This window comes from Sphaeramia orbicularis, chromosome 8, assembly GCF_902148855.1.
Source record: "Sphaeramia orbicularis chromosome 8, fSphaOr1.1, whole genome shotgun sequence".
In the NCBI taxonomy this organism is placed as follows: Eukaryota; Metazoa; Chordata; class Actinopteri; order Kurtiformes; family Apogonidae; genus Sphaeramia; species Sphaeramia orbicularis.
Window position 1 is genome coordinate 12,321,427 of NC_043964.1, and position 16,012 is coordinate 12,337,438.

The 16,012-nt window shown below is 40.2% G+C and overlaps 1 protein-coding gene across 1 annotated transcript in view; it reads right to left on the bottom strand.

Annotated features, from left to right (window-relative positions):
* Nucleotides 1-8,609: 8,609 nt before the first annotated feature.
* LOC115424997 (potassium channel subfamily T member 2-like) overlaps nt 8,610-16,012 on the bottom strand; it is a 207,578-nt gene continuing 200,175 nt past the window's right edge. Inside the window, 1 exon segment of the mRNA XM_030142425.1 lies at nt 8,610-9,542. Coding sequence (XP_029998285.1) covers nt 9,425-9,542 — 118 coding nt within the window. The 3' untranslated portion in view covers nt 8,610-9,424.

Below are 16,012 nucleotides of genomic sequence, written 5' to 3' on the forward strand. Positions count from 1 at the left end.
CCACCACTGGACTCACATCAGCCCTAAACAAATGCAATAATAAGAAGAACCAAACATAATAGAGCTCAATGTGTGTGACAATGCAAAATAATGACAGTGTGTGTGTGTGTGTGTGTGTGTGTGTGTGTGTGTGTGTGTGTGTGTGTGTGTGTGTGTGTGTGATTCATGCTGCCTTTTCAAAAGCTCTGAAAAGAAACTGTACAACACAAACAGGACTTCCTGGTGACAAACACAAAGGAAATGTCTGGTGACTTGGACTTCTAGGACTCCAAGAAAAAACACACACTTATGACTCATAATAAGCTTATGCACAACTCACAGAAATGCAGCTATTTGTGGTTCTGTAGCAGGATTCTGTGTTGACTCGGAGACGTTAATGTAGATGAATTAGAGCCATTTGAGGCTTTTATGAACATAATGACAGTGTGAGTCAGACACAGTGATGTCCAAACCAAAAATAGCTCTGTAATGTAAACCTTAGGGGTGCACCCACTGGGACATTCTGGGTCTATACCCACGCTTATGTCAACGTCAGAAAAGGGTTTTTTTCTTTTATCCCTCCGGTATCCCATCCAGCAAGGCCCTTACTAAGCACCAAGTGTGCCTTTTTGGCACACTTGTGGAATAATGTCAAAAAAATTTTCATACATTTTGTTTTTAATTCTTTTACACTTTTTTCTATTTCATCAACTTGAGCCATAAATAAAAATACCAAATACTCAATAATTGTCACATTTTTTTTTAACCCTTTAAATGCCGTGTTTGTAATGTAAACAAACCATTTTTTTGGATGCAAAAAACACAAAAAATATATTTTTTCAATATACTACATAAAAAGTGGATCACATATTATTTGATTTTTTTCATCCTGGCATATGTCAATGATTAACTCCATTTGCATTATTATTTTTGGCGCTAGGTCAGATGTTCAAAAATACTAGCATCTGTCACCAAGTGTGCGTAAAATGCACACCTATGAATTAAACTATTATTATTTGATTTTATTTTTGTAAATCAAGGTCAGTCTTAATCATACATATCAAATGGAAGAAATAGTGCGTTTTAGGCACACTTGGGAGACAGATGCTAGTCTTGTAATTTTCTTTTGTTTACAATGTGCACATTTTAGTTGGTGGCCAGAATTTTAAAGATCATGCTCAAATGAACAACTTTTGAATTCTAACCTTATTTAAATTGTGAAAAATAATATGAAGTTTTTTAACACGAAGTGCAAAGTGTGCCTAAAAGGCGCACCCGGATACCAGAGGGTTAATTTTGTAATTGTTGGCCCTTCGGTACATCTTCTTTGAAAGATCACACACTGAAATGTACAAAGTTATGAAACAATCGTCATCTCTGAATATTTTCTATAGACTGAAAAATAGTCAACCGTTATATTTGTGCATCTCTAGTGAGACTAAAATGCTTTGGGTGCCTTGAAAAGCGCCATAGAAATCTAATCCATTATGATTATTATTGTTATTATAAAATAAAGACATACTGTGTTAGAAAATAAAACCATTAATTCAGTGATAGAAATGTTTGTATCTGGGTGCTTCTATGAAACTGTTCCCTAAAAACTGGACAGAGGGGCAAAAAATTTAAACCAGATGTAGACTAATGTTATGAAGCAAATTTGAAAGCACTTTGGGTCTATTTTAAAAATAAATATTCACTAAGATAAAAGAGAAACTATTTTTCAGATAACATACATTTTTATATTTTCTAATATTATTTTTAATACAAAAATCTGCATGTAGCACGGTCAAAAGGACACGAAAATTATGTGCTACTATTTTTTAAAATATCTTTTTATTCTCTCACAAGGACATTTTGGGAATCGAACAAATTATGCAAGGCAGTGTTTCACAAAAATGACCTCTGTTGCAAAATCACTTGTGATTTATTTGTGTTTAAATGGGCAGGTTCTGCATCTAACACCAGTGGACACGATGGGTTACATATGAAATCTTGGAATGAGACTAAGATTCATGAAAAACCTACATGTCTGAATTAGAAAAAGCACTCGGATCACTAAATTTAACACAGTGTCTTTATTTCTAGCGCTATGTAAGACCATTTCAAACTATGTTTTCAGATCAAATGCACTGACACCTAGGTAGTTTTTCATGTCCCAATTTGGGTCCTATTTTTGGCCCTAATATTTGATTAAACATGTATTAATTTTGGGATGGCTCAGAGCAAGAGTATAATGTTTTTTGCATTTTTCTGAGGTCATCATTAGGTACATCCTGGGGGAAATATGTCTAAATCTCTCTTTTATAAATGGGTCTCCTCATGTCATTTGCACTATTTTCAGTACCATTTGCACTACTCTATTTGCACTACTTAATTCTATATATTCAGTATATATTTTTTTCAAACATTCCTTGTTGTACTTCTATTTTTTAAATTTTTTCTAATGTAAATAAGTGTGCCTTCTCGCTGTCATTTGTTGTGCCTTGTAATTTCTTGCACTAAACTGGAGAGCTCTACCTCAGTTTCTTGTACAATGATAATAAAGACATTCCATGTCCCAGGAGCCAGACTCTGTGTCCAGGGATCGGGTCGTCGAGCCCCCTGCCATCGACTGCCACCCAATCCACAGTGCACCTGGCCCATATGGTTCCCTCAGCGGTTGGTGGGTCCACCAGTGGACGGGCCCATGTCGCTCCTTCAGGCTGGGCCCGGCCAGGCCCCGTGGGCAAAGGCCCGGCCACCAGGCGCTCGCTTTCAAGCCCCAAGCCCGGGCCTGGCTCCAGGGTGGGGCCCTGGCTGTGCCGTACCAGGCAACGTCACGGTCCTTGCTGTAATCCTTTCCATTGTGGCTTTTGAACTGCTCTTAGTCTGGCCAGAACCCAGGACCTGTTTGCCATGGGAGACCCTACCAGGGGCATAAAGCCCCCGACAACATAGCTCCTGGATCATTCAGGCACTCAAATTCCCCCACCATGATAAGGTGGCAGTTCAAGGGGGAGAAGCAAGTGGGATGAGAATCAGCACCTCCAAATCCGAGGCCATGGTTCTCAACCAGAAAAAGGTGGTCTGGCCTCTCCGGGTCGGTGGGGAGCCCTTGCCCCAAGTGGAGGAGTTCAAGTATCTTGGGGTTTTGTTCATGAGTGAGAGAAGGATGGAGTGTGAGGTTGACAGGTGGATTGGTGCAGCTTCTGCAGTGATGCGGTCACTGTACCGGTCTGTCATGGTTCAGAAGGAGCTGAGCCAAAAGGCGAAGCTCTGGATTTACTGGTCAGTCTACGTTCCTACCCTCACCTATGGACATGAGCTTTGGGTCATGACCGAAAGGACAAGATCCTGGATACAAGCGGTCAAAATGGGTTTCCTCCGCAGGGTGGCTGGGCGCACCCTTAGGGATAGGGGGAGGAGCTCAGTCACCAGGGAGGAGCTTGGAGTAGAGCCGCTGCTCCTCCACATCCAGAGGAGCCAGCTGAGGTGGCTCAGGCATCTGTTTCGGATGCCTCCTGGACGCCTCCCTGGGGAGGCGTTCCAGGCATGTCCCACCAGGAGGAGACCTTGGGGAAGACCTAGGACACACTGGAGAGACTATGTCTCTGGGCTGGCCTGGGAATGCCTCGGGGTCCCCCTGGAGGAGCTGGAGGAGGAGTCTGGGGGGAGGGAAGTCTGGGCATCCCTGCTTAGACTGTTACCCCCGCGACCTGGCCCCGGATAACGCAGAAGACAGTGGATGGATGGATGATAATAAAGAGATTCTGATTCTAAAAAGCTGGCAAAGTCCCAGATACCAAAATAAACCCAGTTTCATAGAAGCACCAACTATGACTAAACTGTGAATTCATCTGAGGAGCTTTTGTATTCACAGCTGTACAAACAACAGCAGAACTATGACAAGTTAGAATGACATACTTTAATATGTACACAGGGTATTTTCATCTGTTATAATGGCACTGAAGCTACAGCAGAGGTACAGGCAGGAACACCAGACTGCGTTCCTGCTGCAGTGGCTGCGTCGTTTCTGTTTAGAAACATCACATCCACAATTTATGAAACAAGATTTACAGAGGCTTGCAAATCCTTGGTAAACAAATGTCATAAATGTCCACCCTAACAAGTACCTTTACAGCTTAAATCTTTTCCGAGAACTTAGAACCTATGCAATAAAGTTAGCTTTAAGAGTAATAGGATTTTTTTTTTGTTTGTTTTTTCCAAATTAAAAAAACTCAACTTTTCTACTTCTAATCGTCAGCTAGCAAATGTTTTCTACCGTTAAAGTGGATATTTATTGCAGAACACAATAGCAGCAAATATTTACTTATAAAGCTTATAATACAACTATTACATAGCCTCTGATAACATTTTAAAATTTGTACATTATAAGCTTTACAAACATCAGTATTTACTGCCTGGATGGGGTCCTGTGGTGGTGGTGGTCTATTGTATGTTCTGTCCACCCCGCCGCATTTCCAACATGCACGTCAGCAAAAAGCAAGTTGGGTTGAGAGGCGGCTCACACCGACTGTCAGAAGCAGAGAGAAAGGCAGGACTTGAAGAAAAACAGCCAAGACAATTCTAACCAGGAGTGGGTTTTGTTCTAAACCAGGGGTGTCAAACATGCGGCCCGGGGGCCAAATGCAGCCCGCCAAAGGGTCCAGTTTGGCCCCTGGGATGTTTTTGCCAAGTGCAAAAATTCCACAGTCTTGAATTGAATTAAGCAAAAAAAAAAATTAGCTTGAATGAAGGAAAAAATCTTGAATTAAGCCAAAAAAAAACTATAGTTAAGTAAAAAAAAAAAAAAAAATCTTGAATTAAGCCAAAAAAAACTCAAATTTAGCAAAAAAAAATCTTGAATTAAGCCAAAAAAAAAAAATCTTCAATTAAGTAAAAAAAAAAAAAAAAATCTTCAATTAAGCAAAAAAAAAAAAAAAAATTCTTCAATTAAGCCAAAAAAAAATCTTCAATTAAGTAAAAAAAAAAAAAATCTTCAATTAAGCAAAAAAATAAATAAATAAATAAAAAATACAAACTAGTTAAGTAAAAAAAAATCTTCAATTAAGCCAAAAATAATCTTAAATTTAAATAATATTAAATTTTAACAATTTTTCTGCCTGTTCCTCAGTGTTTAGTGTCTTTGTAGATCTGATCCATAATGCACATGGACAAATGAGAAGATGAGGAATAATATTGTTAAAATTGCACTAAATTTTCTTACCTTTTTCAATTTAAATTTCAGTTTTTTCAGGGTTTTTTTTTTTTTTTTTGGATAGTTTATAAAAGTAAGTATTTTCATAATTTAATAGGTTTTTTTTACGCTAAAACAAAGACAAAAAATTGGAGTTGTCTTTATTGATATGTTATGTTATTATTTTTCTGGTCCGGCCCACTTCAGATCAAATTTAGCTAAATATGGCCCCTGAAAGAAAATGCGTTTGACACCCCTGGTCTAAAGAGTACAAAGTCGAAAACACATCAACCAGCTGGAACACTGGGAGTGAAGTGAGCGAATGTCCTGGACCGTCCATGTTCGCTGTCTGATTGGTGCTCTTTGGATTTTCCTCCGCTGCTGGTGAGCGTTAAAAACGAAACATTTGAGGATGTAAGCGACGAGTAAAAAGTGTCCGAAAAGGCTTCATGAGTGACCTGAAAATAAAAGTTCACATGGTGTTCTGGACGGCGTCAGTTTCAAATACAACACTGAAGTGACAGAACATACCGACAGTGGTGTGCAGAAATATCACAACACTGGTCAAATCTGAAGAAAATGGTGGGGGTTTTTTGTTCCCAGAGCCTGAATTTCACTTTTTAGCCATCGCAAAAGGTAAAGGCAAAGGTAGTGAGCAAGGTTCTAATAGTTTTGGATTTTTTAGTATAGTTTAGTTTTATTTAGTTTTGCTTTTTTTTCTCTAATTCAGTTTGTTTTAATGTTTTTAGAGCAGGCTTGCTGGTTTTTATTAGTTTTCTAAATGCTTAGTTTTAGTTTAGTTTTAGTTTTTTTAATATCTTTACCTCCGCCAAGGAGGTTATGTATTTGCCAGGGTTTGTTTGTTTGTTTGTCTGTCTGTCTGTCTGTCTGTCTGTCTGTCTGTCTGTCTGTCTGTTTGTTTGTTTGTTTGTTTGTTTGTTTGTTTGTCTGTCCGTTAGTGTGCAACATAACTCAAAAAGTTATGGACAGATTTGGATGAAATTTTCAGGGTTTGTTGGAAATGGGATAAGGAAGAAATGATTCAATTTTGGTGGTGATCGGGGGTGGGGGGGCCCACGGGGGGGGGGCACTGATCAGCCTTGGCGGAGGTCTGCGCTCTCCGAGTGCTTCTGGTTTCTTCTCCGTTATATTCAAATAAATCCAGACAGGACTCTGCTGCTTTCTCCCAACTTTAGTCTCTATGTTTTCAGGTAGAGTGGGAATGAAAAGACGACTGCACTGAGAAAAATATGACCAATGGTTATTTTAAAAAAATTGTGGCGACAAAGTGACGCATAATATAATTGAATAGATTTTAAGTTCTACAATTTTGATTAGAAAGTATTGAATTCATTAACTTAACTCAAAAAAAAGAAAAAATTAAGTACATGTTAATCGAAGCAACAGTTGAAATGTGTTGGATTTAGTAATAGTATGGAAGTAAATCTGTCTTATCAGATTTTGAATTATAAAGCCACTGATTTTCTAGCACTGAATTTTTTTTGCACTGAAATTAAGTATCTGAATTTTTCGGCGTCACATGACCAACCTAACGTCACTCGATTGGCTGGCTGTCAGTTCAACTTGAGATAGAATCGATGGCTTATCCTTGGTGTCCCGGATGTGTGATCTGAATTTTTTGCGTCTGAATTTTTTTGCATCTGAATTTTTTACATCTGAATTTTTTTTTTTATTCTAAATTTATGAACATAGTAAAATTGAGAGACAAAAAAAATTACTTAATTTCAGTGCAAAAAAAAAAAATTCAGATACTTAATTTCGGTGCAAAAAAAATTCAGATACTTAATTTCAGTACAAAAAAAATTCAGATACTTAATTTCAGTACAAAAAAAATTCAGGTACTTAATTTTGGTGCAAAAAAAAAAAAAATTTCAGATACCTAATTTTAATGCAAAAAAAAAATTCAGATACTTAATTTCAGCGTAAAAAAAAATTCAGATACTTAATTTCAGTGTAAAAAAAAATTCAGAAACCTAATTTCGGTGCAAAAAAAATTCAGATACTTAATTTTGGTGCAAAAAAATTCAGATACTTAATTTCAGTGCAAAAAAAATTCAGATATTTAATTTCGGTGTAAAAAAAATTCAGATACTTAATTTTGGTGTAAAAAACAATTCAGATACTTAATTTGGTGCAAAAAAAAATTCAGGTACTTAATTTCAGTGCAAAAAAAAAATTCAGATACTTAATTTCAGTGCGAAAAAATTCATTGCTAGAAATTGAATAGCTTTTATAATTCAAAATCTGATGGGACAGATTTACTCCCATATAATAGCACACCAAATGATGAGTTATATCGCCAAAAAATACTGACTAAATCCTAGTCAATTTCACAAGGAAAGCTGATTTATATTTACTAAGTATCTGAGCAAAAAATATTACTAAATTATTATTATTAAATTACTATTACTATTAAATTATTATTACTAAATATCTGGGGGAAATTGATGCATATTTACTGATAATCTAGACAAAATTGACTGATATTTATTAATTATATGGGTGAAATTAATTTACATTTACTAAATATCTGCATAAAAATGATTTGTATTAAGTAAACACAATAAATTACATCAACTCATACTCTAGCACACTGTTGCTTAATTCAACACATTTACACTGTTGTTCTTATTTTTATCTGTACCTAAAATAATTGTTTAACCCTTTCATGCATGAATTATGAGAACCTTAGTCAATATTTTTTTCTTGAGTGTTTTTATTCCTCTTTAGGCATGAAAAAAACAATACAAATGAATTTTTTTTTAAATTTTTTTATGAACCTATTTTTTGTGGAGTCACAAAAATGTCCATTCAACTGGATACCATGTGTTTAATTTTTGAAGCAAAGAAACATGTATTTAAAACTCATCATCAGAAAGTGATAAACTGTGTGAAAACTATGAAATAAAAACATTTTTAATGCTGCTAATTGCTAAACCGCTAATGTTTTCTCACATTTTATCATACTCTAATATTAGTTATTACATATTTCATGGAGATAATATTCTCCTGAGACCCAGGAATTTGACAGTTTTAGCTTTTTTTACATTAAAAAAATTGTCTTGATTGGAAACTGCATAATGCAACAGCTTTTTCCAGATATGTTTTTAAAATAATTTTTATTGATTGATTGATTTTTTTAATGGAATGTCCTTTGTCATGCCCAGCATTTTTTAAGTAAAACTGTTAAAAACTTTTGTCCCCTACAGAGGACAAAATGCATTGCTGGGTCTCAGAAGGATATGCAAAAAAAACCAAAACAAAACAAAAACAAACTTTTTGTTTCAGAAAACTGTTAATTACAGTCTAGTAACAATTAGCAACTGATTTACACTAAAACATGTCACTGCAGATCAGGTTTATCATGAGCAGCAAAGTTCCAATAATTGTATGAATTGCAGTGTTTAGGATGATGCATAAGTGTCCACTGTGTTGGCTGATATGGAACTAAAACAACAAAACCCATGAATATACAAGAGAACAGCTGTGGAATATCTGTCCACTGGAGTGACCAGTATGCATGAAAGGGTTAATTTTCAGTTTTAATTTGAACCACAGGACTTTAAATCTATTCAATAATACTGGATGTCACTTTGTTGCCATAATTTTTCTGTGTCTAATTTACTCAATATCCTGACCAAACTTCAGTGAACTGTGGCAAAAAAGTGAAATTCAGGCTCTGGGGAAAAAACAAACAAACAAAAAAAAAAACACCAGTTTCTTAAGATTTGACAAGTGTTGGAATATTTTTGCCCACCACTGTACGACACAAAGGACAGGAAACATCCCCTGACTTTTACCACTTTGTCCGTCCACATACAGTTGGCAGGATCTTACTCCTAACAAACACACACACTCACACACACACAGTCGCTCACACACCTGCACATATATGATGCAGCACATACTGGAACATGCACATACATATAAATAAATACATACAGGTTTTTGTTTTTTTTCATTAAATGCACTTCTGTGTCCGCAGCTCTGCACTTTTGAAAATAGGAAGGTGCATGAAGAAAACATTCCTGTTGTTCTAGAAAAGGCCCATGCATCATCATGTCCGGCACCTCCGCCTTCACTCAGACTGAGTGGAGTTAAAGTATCAGGGCCTGTGTGTCATGTGACTGCATCTGTCTGCATGTCCACGCTTGTTGACGTTTCTTTCTGAAGCTGTTGTTGGTCCTCTGCGGCAGTGTTGCAGTGTTTATGGACAGTCTGATGGTCTGGGGGGGGGGGGGGGGTCTTTCACAGGTGGGTGCTGTCCTGCGTATCGAACCTGTGGCTCTCCGACAGACCGCCGCTGCACTTCCTGCCGCTCCCCTGATTAGGGACCAGAGAGAGGGGGTCGGGTCTGATGAGGTACCTGAGCATGAGACACATTCAAGGGTTATGAGGGTTCCACAGGTTAAAGACAGGGGTTATGAGGGTTCCGCAGGTTATAGACAGGGGTTATGAGGGTTCCGCAGGTTATAGACAGGGGTTATGAGGGTTCCACAGGTTAAAGACAGGGGTTATGAGGGTTCCACAGGTTAAAGACAGGGGTTATGAGGGTTCCACAGGTTAAAGACAGGGGTTATGAGGGTTCCACAGGTTAAAGACAGGGGTTATGAGGGTTCCACAGGTTAAAGACAGGGGTTATGAGGGTTCCACAGGTTAAAGACAGGGGTTATGAGGGTTCCACAGGTTAAAGACAGGGGTTATGAGGGTTCCACAGGTTAAAGACAGGGGTTATGAGGTTCCACAGGTTAAAGACAGGGGTTATGAGGGTTCCACAAATTAAAGACAGGGGTTATGAGGGTTCCACAGGTTAAAGACAGGGGTTATGAGGGTTCCACAGGTTAAAGACAGGGGTTATGAGGGTTCCACAGGTTAAAGACAGGGGTTATGAGGGTTCCACAAGTTAAAGACAGGGGTTATGAGGGTTCCACAGGTTAAAGACAGGGGTTATGAGGGTTCCACAAGTTAAAGACAGGGGTTATGAGGGTTCCACAAGTTAAAGACAGGGGTTATGAGGGTTCCACAAGTTAAAGACAGGGGTTATGAGGGTTCCACAGGTTAAAGACAGGGGTTATGAGGGTTCCACAGGTTAAAGACAGGGGTTATGAGGGTTCCACAAGTTAAAGACAGGGGTTATGAGGGTTCCACAGGTTAAAGACAGGGGTTATGAGGGTTCCACAGGTTAAAGACAGGGGTTATGAGGGTTCCACAGGTTAAAGACAGGGGTTATGAGGGTTCCACAAGTTAAGACAGGGGTTATGAGGGTTCCACAAGTTAAAGACAGGGGTTATGAGGGGTTCCACAGTTAAAGACAGGGGTTATGAGGGTTCCACAGGTTAAAGACAGGGGTTATGAGGGTTCCACAGTTAAGACAGGGGTTATGAGGGTTCCACAGGTTAAAGACAGGGGTTATGAGGGTTCCACAAGTTAAAGACAGGGGTTATGAGGGTTCCACAAGTTAAAGACAGGGGTTATGAGGGTTCCACAAGGTTAAAGACAGGGGTTATGAGGGTTCCACAAGGTTAAAGACAGGGTTATGAGGGTTCCACAAGTTAAAGACAGGGGTTATGAGGGTTCCACAAGTTAAAGACAGGGTTATTAGGGTTCCACAAGTTAAAGACAGGGGTTATGAGGGTTCCACAGGTTAAAGACAGGGGTTATGAGGGTTCCACAAGTTAAAGACAGGGTTATGAGGGTTCCACAAGTTAAAGACAGGGTTATGAGGGTTCCACAGGTTAAAGACAGGGGTTATGAGGGTTCCACAAGTTAAAGACAGGGGTTTATGAGGGTTCCACAGGTTAAAGACAGGGGGTTATGAGGGTTCCACAGTTAAAGACAGGGGTTATGAGGGTTCCACAGGTTAAAGACAGGGGTTATGAGGGTTTCCACAGAGTTAAAGACAGGGGTTATGAGGGTTTCCACAGGTTAAGACAGGGGTTATGAGGGTTCCACCAAGTTAAGACAGGGGTTATGAGGGTTCCACAAGTTAAAGACAGGTGTTATGAGGGTTCCACAAGTTAAAGACAGGGGTTATGAGGGTTCCACAGTTAAAGACAGGGTTATGAGGGTTCCACAGTTAAAGACAGGGGTTATGAGGGTTCCACAGGTTAAAGACAGGGGTTATGAGGGTTCCACAGGTTAAAGACAGGGGTTATGAGGGTTCCACAAGTTAAAGACAGGGGTTATGAGGGTTCCACAAGTTAAAGACAGGGGTTATGAGGGTTCCACAGGTTAAAGACAGGGGTTATGAGGGTTCCACAGGTTAAAGACAGGGGTTATGAGGGTTCCACAGGTTAAAGACAGGGGTTATGAGGGTTCCACAAGTTAAAGACAGGGGTTATGAGGGTTCCACAAGTTAAAGACAGGGGTATGAGGGTTCCACAGGTTAAAGACAGGGGTTATGAGGGTTCCACAGTTAAAGACAGGGGTTATGAGGGTTCCACAAGGTTAAAGACAGGGGTTATGAGGGTTCCACAAGTTAAAGACAGGGGTTATGAGGGTTCCACAAGTTAAAGACAGGGGTTATGAGGGTTCCACAGGTTAAAGACAGGGGTTATGAGGGTTCCACAAGTTAAAGACAGGGGTTATGAGGGTTCCACAAGTTAAAGACAGGGGTTATGAGGGTTCCACAAGTTAAAGACAGGGGTTATGAGGGTTCCACAAGTTTAAAGACAGGGGTTATGAGGGTTCCACAGGTTAAAGACAGGGGTTATGAGGGTTCCACAAGTTAAAGACAGGGGTTATGAGGGTTCCACAGGTTAAAGACAGGGTTATGAGGGTTCCACAGGTTAAAGACAGGGGTTATGAGGGTTCCACAGGTTAAAGACAGGGGTTATGAGGGTTCCACAGGTTAAAGACAGGGGTTATGAGGGTTCCACAGGTTAAAGACAGGGGTATGAGGGTTCCACAGGTTAAAGACAGGGGTTATGAGGGTTCCACAGGTTAAAGACAGGGGTTATGAGGGTTCCACAAGTTAAAGACAGGGGTTATGAGGGTTCCACAAGTTAAAGACAAGGGGTTATGAGGGTTCCACAGGTTAAAGACAGGGGTTATGAGGGGTTCCACAGGTTAAAGACAGGGTTATGAGGGTTCCACAGGTTAAGACAGGGGTTACGAGGGTTCCACAGTTAAAGACAGGGGTTATGAGGGTTTAACAGGTTAAAGACAGGGGTACGAGGGTTCCACAAGTTAAAGACAGGGGTTATGAGGGTCCACAGGTTAAAGACAGGGGTTATGAGGGTTCCACAGGTTAAAGACAGGGGTTATGAGGGTTCCACAGGTTAAAGACAGGGGTTATGAGGGTTCCACAGGTTAAAGACAGGGGTTATGAGGGTTCCACAAGTTAAAGACAGGGGTTATGAGGGTTCCACAGGTTAAAGACAGGGGTTATGAGGGTTCCACAGGTTAAAGACAGGGGTTATGAGGGTTCCACAGGTTAAGACAGGGGTTATGAGGGTTCCACAAGTTAAAGACAGGGGTTAGAGGGTTCCACAGGTTAAAGACAGGGGTTATGAGGGTTCCACAGGTTAAAGACAGGGGTTTATGAGGGTCCACAAGTTAAAGACAGGGGTTATGAGGGTTCCACAAGTTAAAGACAGGGGGTTATGAGGGTTCCACAGGTTAAAGACAGGGGTTATGAGGGTTCCACAGGTTAAAGACAGGGGTTATGAGGGTTCCACAGGTTAAAGACAGGGGTTATGAGGGTTCCACAGGTTAAAGACAGGGGTTATGAGGGTTCCACAAGTTAAAGACAGGGGTTATGAGGGTTCCACAGGTTAAAGACAGGGGTTATGAGGGTTCCACAAGTTAAAGACAGGGGTTATGAGGGTTCCACAAGTTAAAGACAGGGGTTATGAGGGTTCCACAAGTTAAAGACAGGGGTTATGAGGGTTCCACAAGTTAAAGACAGGGGTTATGAGGGTTCCACAAGGTTAAGACAGGGGTTATGAGGGTTCCACAAGGTTAAAGACAGGGGTTATGAGGGTTCCACAAGGTTAAAGACAGGGGTTATGAGGGTTCCACAGGTTAAAGACAGGGGTTATGAGGGTTCCACAGGTTAAAGACAGGGGTTATGAGGGTTCCACAGGTTAAAGACAGGGGTTATGAGGGTTCCACAGGTTAAAGACAGGGGTTATGAGGGTTCCACAGGTTAAAGACAGGGGTTATGAGGGTTCCACAGGTTAAAGACAGGGGTTATGGGGGTTCCACAGGTTAAAGACAGGGTTATGAGGGTTCCACAGGTTAAAGACAGGGGTTATGAGGGTTCCACAAGTTAAAGACAGGGGTTATGAGGGTTCCACAAGTTAAAGACAGGGGTTATGAGGGTTCCACAGGTTAAAGACAGGGGTTATGAGGGTTCCACAGGTTAAAGACAGGGGTTATGAGGGTTCCACAGGTTAAAGACAGGGGTTACGAGGGTTCCACAAGTTAAAGACAGGGGTTATGAGGGTTTAACAGGTTAAAGACAGGGGTTACGAGGGTTCCACAAGTTAAAGACAGGGGTTATGAGGGTTCCACAGGTTAAAGACAGGGGTTATGAGGGTTCCACAGGTTAAAGACAGGGGTTATGAGGGTTCCACAGGTTAAAGACAGGGGTTATGAGGGTTCCACAGGTTAAAGACAGGGGTTATGAGGGTTCCACAAGTTAAAGACAGGGGTTATGAGGGTTCCACAGGTTAAAGACAGGGGTTATGAGGGTTCCACAGGTTAAAGACAGGGGTTATGAGGGTTCCACAGGTTAAAGACAGGGGTTATGAGGGTTCCACAAGTTAAAGACAGGGGTTATGAGGGTTCCACAGGTTAAAGACAGGGGTTATGAGGGTTCCACAAGTTAAAGACAGGGGTTATGAGGGTTCCACAAGTTAAAGACAGGGGTTATGAGGGTTCCACAAGTTAAAGACAGGGGTTATGAGGGTTCCACAAGTTAAAGACAGGGGTTATGAGGGTTCCACAGGTTAAAGACAGGGGTTATGAGGGTTCCACAAGTTAAAGACAGGGGTTATGAGGGTTCCACAGGTTAAAGACAGGGGTTATGAGGGTTCCACAGGTTAAAGACAGGGGTTATGAGGGTTCCACAGGTTAAAGACAGGGGTTATGAGGGTTCCACAGGTTAAAGACAGGGGTTATGAGGGTTCCACAGGTTAAAGACAGGGGTTATGAGGGTTCCACAGGTTAAAGACAGGGGTTATGAGGGTTCCACAGGTTAAAGACAGGGGTTATGAGGGTTCCACAAGTTAAAGACAGGGGTTATGAGGGTTCCACAAGTTAAAGACAGGGGTTATGAGGGTTCCACAGGTTAAAGACAGGGGTTATGAGGGTTCCACAAGTTAAAGACAGGGGTTATGAGGGTTCCACAGGTTAAAGACAGGGGTTATGAGGGTTCCACAGGTTAAAGACAGGGGTTACGAGGGTTCCACAAGTTAAAGACAGGGGTTATGAGGGTTTAACAGGTTAAAGACAGGGGTTACGAGGGTTCCACAAGTTAAAGACAGGGGTTATGAGGGTTCCACAGGTTAAAGACAGGGGTTATGAGGGTTCCACAAGTTAAAGACAGGGGTTACGAGGGTTCCACAGGTTAAAGACAGGGGTTACAAGGGTCCCACAGGTTAAAGACAGGGGTTATGAGGGTTCCACAAGTTAAAGACAGGGGTTACGAGGGTTCCACAGGTTAAAGACAGGGGTTATGAGGGTTCCGCAGGTTATAGACAGGGGTTATGAGGGTTCCACAGGTTAAAGACAGGGGTTATGAGGGTTCCACAGGTTAAAGACAGGGGTTATGAGGGTTCCACAGGTTAAAGACAGGGGTTATGAGGGTTCCACAAGTTAAAGACAGGGGTTATGAGGGTTCCACAGGTTAAAGACAGGGGTTATGAGGGTTCCACAGGTTAAAGACAGGGGTTATGAGGGTTCCACAAGTTAAAGACAGGGGTTACTGGTTTCCAGTGGGAGTCTGTTCAATGGAATTGAAAACAATGGAGTAAGTGACAGTGAAAGAATAAAACCATGTTATGATCAGAAAACAGCAAAGATAAAGTAAAATGTGTGATTATCGCATCAGAATAGAATAGAATAGAATAGAATAGAATAGAATAGACAAAATTACAGGTGGTCTCTGCCAGCAACAGTGCACTCTGCGACTATATAGAACACAATAACTAAATAAATATACAGATGTATACAGTGTTTTTAGGCATTCCATGTTTTCTTTTCTGTCTGTTTTAGTCGCATGATACACACAGGAGTTAGTACTGGATTGTATAATCGTTGTTTTTGATGACTTTTGATGGTCTAATCATTTTTTCCTTGACGGTATGTCTATTGCACACCATATACTATATATATATATATATATATATATATATATGTATGTATGTATGTATGTATATATGTATATATATATATATATATGTGTGTGTATATATATATATATATATATATATATATGTGTGTGTGTGTGTGTGTGTGTGTGTGTGTGTATATTAGTGCTGGGCAGCGATTAAAATTTTTGATCACAATTAATCACGTGGATTTCTGTGATTAATCATGATTAACAGTGAGCCACAAGTAAAAGATTTGGACAGAAGTTTTGGACGTCAGGCTTTTCTTGGGAAAGCTGTTGTCTATCTGCCGAGCTAATCGCTCCACACACACAAGCAGGAGCAGAAGAATAGGAGTTAGAATAAAATGGCATCAACGTGAGATAAAAAAAATTGTCTGCGTTATTTAATGAATGCGTTAATGTGGTAATAACATGTTAACTTGCCCAGCCCTACATATACATATATATATATATATGTATATATGTATGTATATATATATATATGTATATATGTATGT